At 66.1% G+C, this 1,693-nt stretch overlaps 1 protein-coding gene across 1 annotated transcript; it reads left to right on the top strand.

Moving 5' to 3' along the window:
• Positions 1-8: 8 nt before the first annotated feature.
• On the top strand, positions 9-1,529 carry LOC105310806 (branched-chain-amino-acid aminotransferase, mitochondrial-like; the record flags this gene model as incomplete). The annotated part of the gene is made up of 3 exons (XM_011386912.2): positions 9-119; positions 212-331; positions 431-1,529. Coding segments are annotated over 3 exons (399 nt in total), but the record flags the coding sequence as incomplete, so codon positions are not given.
• Positions 1,530-1,693: the final 164 nt, after the last annotated feature.

The following is a 1,693-nucleotide window of genomic DNA, read 5'->3' as shown; positions in this document are numbered from 1 at the left end:
CCCCGCAGCTCTTCGAGGGCCTGAAGGCATTTCGAGGCAGCGACCGGAGCGTGCGCCTGTTCCGCCCCTGGCTCAACATGGACCGGATGCTGCGCTCGGCCCTGCGCCTCTGCCTGCCGGTGAGGGGCCCGGGGCGCCCCGGGTGCGGGGAGGAGGGCGCGGCTGCAGCGAGGGCCCCGGGGGCCCCCCTGACTCGCCGGCATCCTTGCAGAGCTTCGACAAGGTCGAGCTGCTCGAGTGCATCCGCCGGCTCGTGGAAGTGGACAAGGACTGGGTCCCCGACAGCAGCGGCGCCAGCCTCTATGTGCGGCCTGTGTTCATCGGGAATGAGGTGGGCGCTTCCCTCGGGGCTGAGGGTGGCGGGGACCTAAGGGGAAGGGCCGGGGACCTGGACTCCTGGGTCCCTGACGCCCCCTCCTGACCATCGCAGCCCTCGCTAGGTGTCGGCCGTCCCTCGCGAGCCCTCCTCTTCGTCGTTCTCTGTCCCGTGGGCGCGTACTTCCCTGGAGATGCCTTGACACCCGTGTCCCTCCTGGCGGATCCGTTGTTCACCCGGGCCTGGGTGGGCGGGGTCGGCGACTGCAAGGTGGGCGGGTGAGTCGTTGTCCCCACTGCGCCCCTCGGAGACCCCGGTGCGGCGCCCACGCGTCGGGGTGTGTCTGCGCAGGTGCACAGACCAGCTGGGACATGGGACGGGGCTGGGTGGAGGTCAGTGGGAGCGCCACCGGGAAGTGGGGGTTGCCTTTCCCCAAGAAGCCTCCAGAAATGAAGTTTACGCTGAGTTCAGGGCAGGTTCCGGGTGGTGGAGCGCAAGGTCACCATGAAAGAGGTGATGTCCTCCTCAGGTGGCCTCGCCCGAACACCTGGGCTCAGTGCCCCCTTCCCCACGAGCTCCCGGCGTCTCTAGGGCCTGTGGTGCCCATCGCCCTGTGTGTGGACTTTCTGTGTGAGTCTGAGTCCCCAGGGGCCTTGGTGCAGCATGGCAGGGAGGGTCTCCCAGGCTGGTGGGTGCCCCACTGTCCGTGAGCTCTGACAGAGGTGACTGGGGCACCTTCATCATCTGCACAGAAGTGGCGACACCTTAACTGAGTCTGATGGATAAGAAGGAGGCAGTTTCCTGGGTAGGAAAGTGGGGAACAGTTTCTAATTCCCAGGGGCCACATGCGTGGGGGCGGGGAGCAGGGGCAGAGGCACAGAAGTTGTCAGAAAGGAGAATTAAGTCTGGGACAGAGCAGGCCAGGCCCTGAGCACCAGCCCGAGGGGCTGTGATCTTGTCTCAGAGGTGATGGGGAGCCTCGGGGAGGCTTGTGAGCAGGTGTGGGGTGAGGTCAGCTTTGGGTGAGAGACAGCGTTGAATCAAGGGGATGAGGGAAATCATCGAGGTGGCCAGTTTGTCGGTGGGGGGCAGAGAAGGCCTGGGACCCAGCCTGGGGCTCCAGACACGCCTCCGAGGGTAGGACGTCACAGGTGCTTTTGAAGGACAACTGGGGAGTTGGATGCGGAAGGCGATCCCAGCCCGGGGAACAACGATGCACCCATGACCTGGACAGTGGGATGAGGTCGGGGGTGGAGGGGGGAGGGAGGGGGGGGTGAGGGGGTGGCCATTAGATCCTTGGTCCGGAGCTGCTGGCCAGCGATTCTGTCCCGGGGGCGCTGGGCAGCCACGGGAGGGCAGAGCTGGCGGAGCAGGGTC

The sequence above is a fragment of the Pteropus vampyrus genome, unplaced genomic scaffold (genome assembly GCF_000151845.1).
Source record: "Pteropus vampyrus isolate Shadow unplaced genomic scaffold, Pvam_2.0 Scaffold12135, whole genome shotgun sequence".
Taxonomy (NCBI): Eukaryota; Metazoa; Chordata; class Mammalia; order Chiroptera; family Pteropodidae; genus Pteropus; species Pteropus vampyrus.
This window is presented reverse-complemented; position numbering and strand designations above follow the sequence as displayed.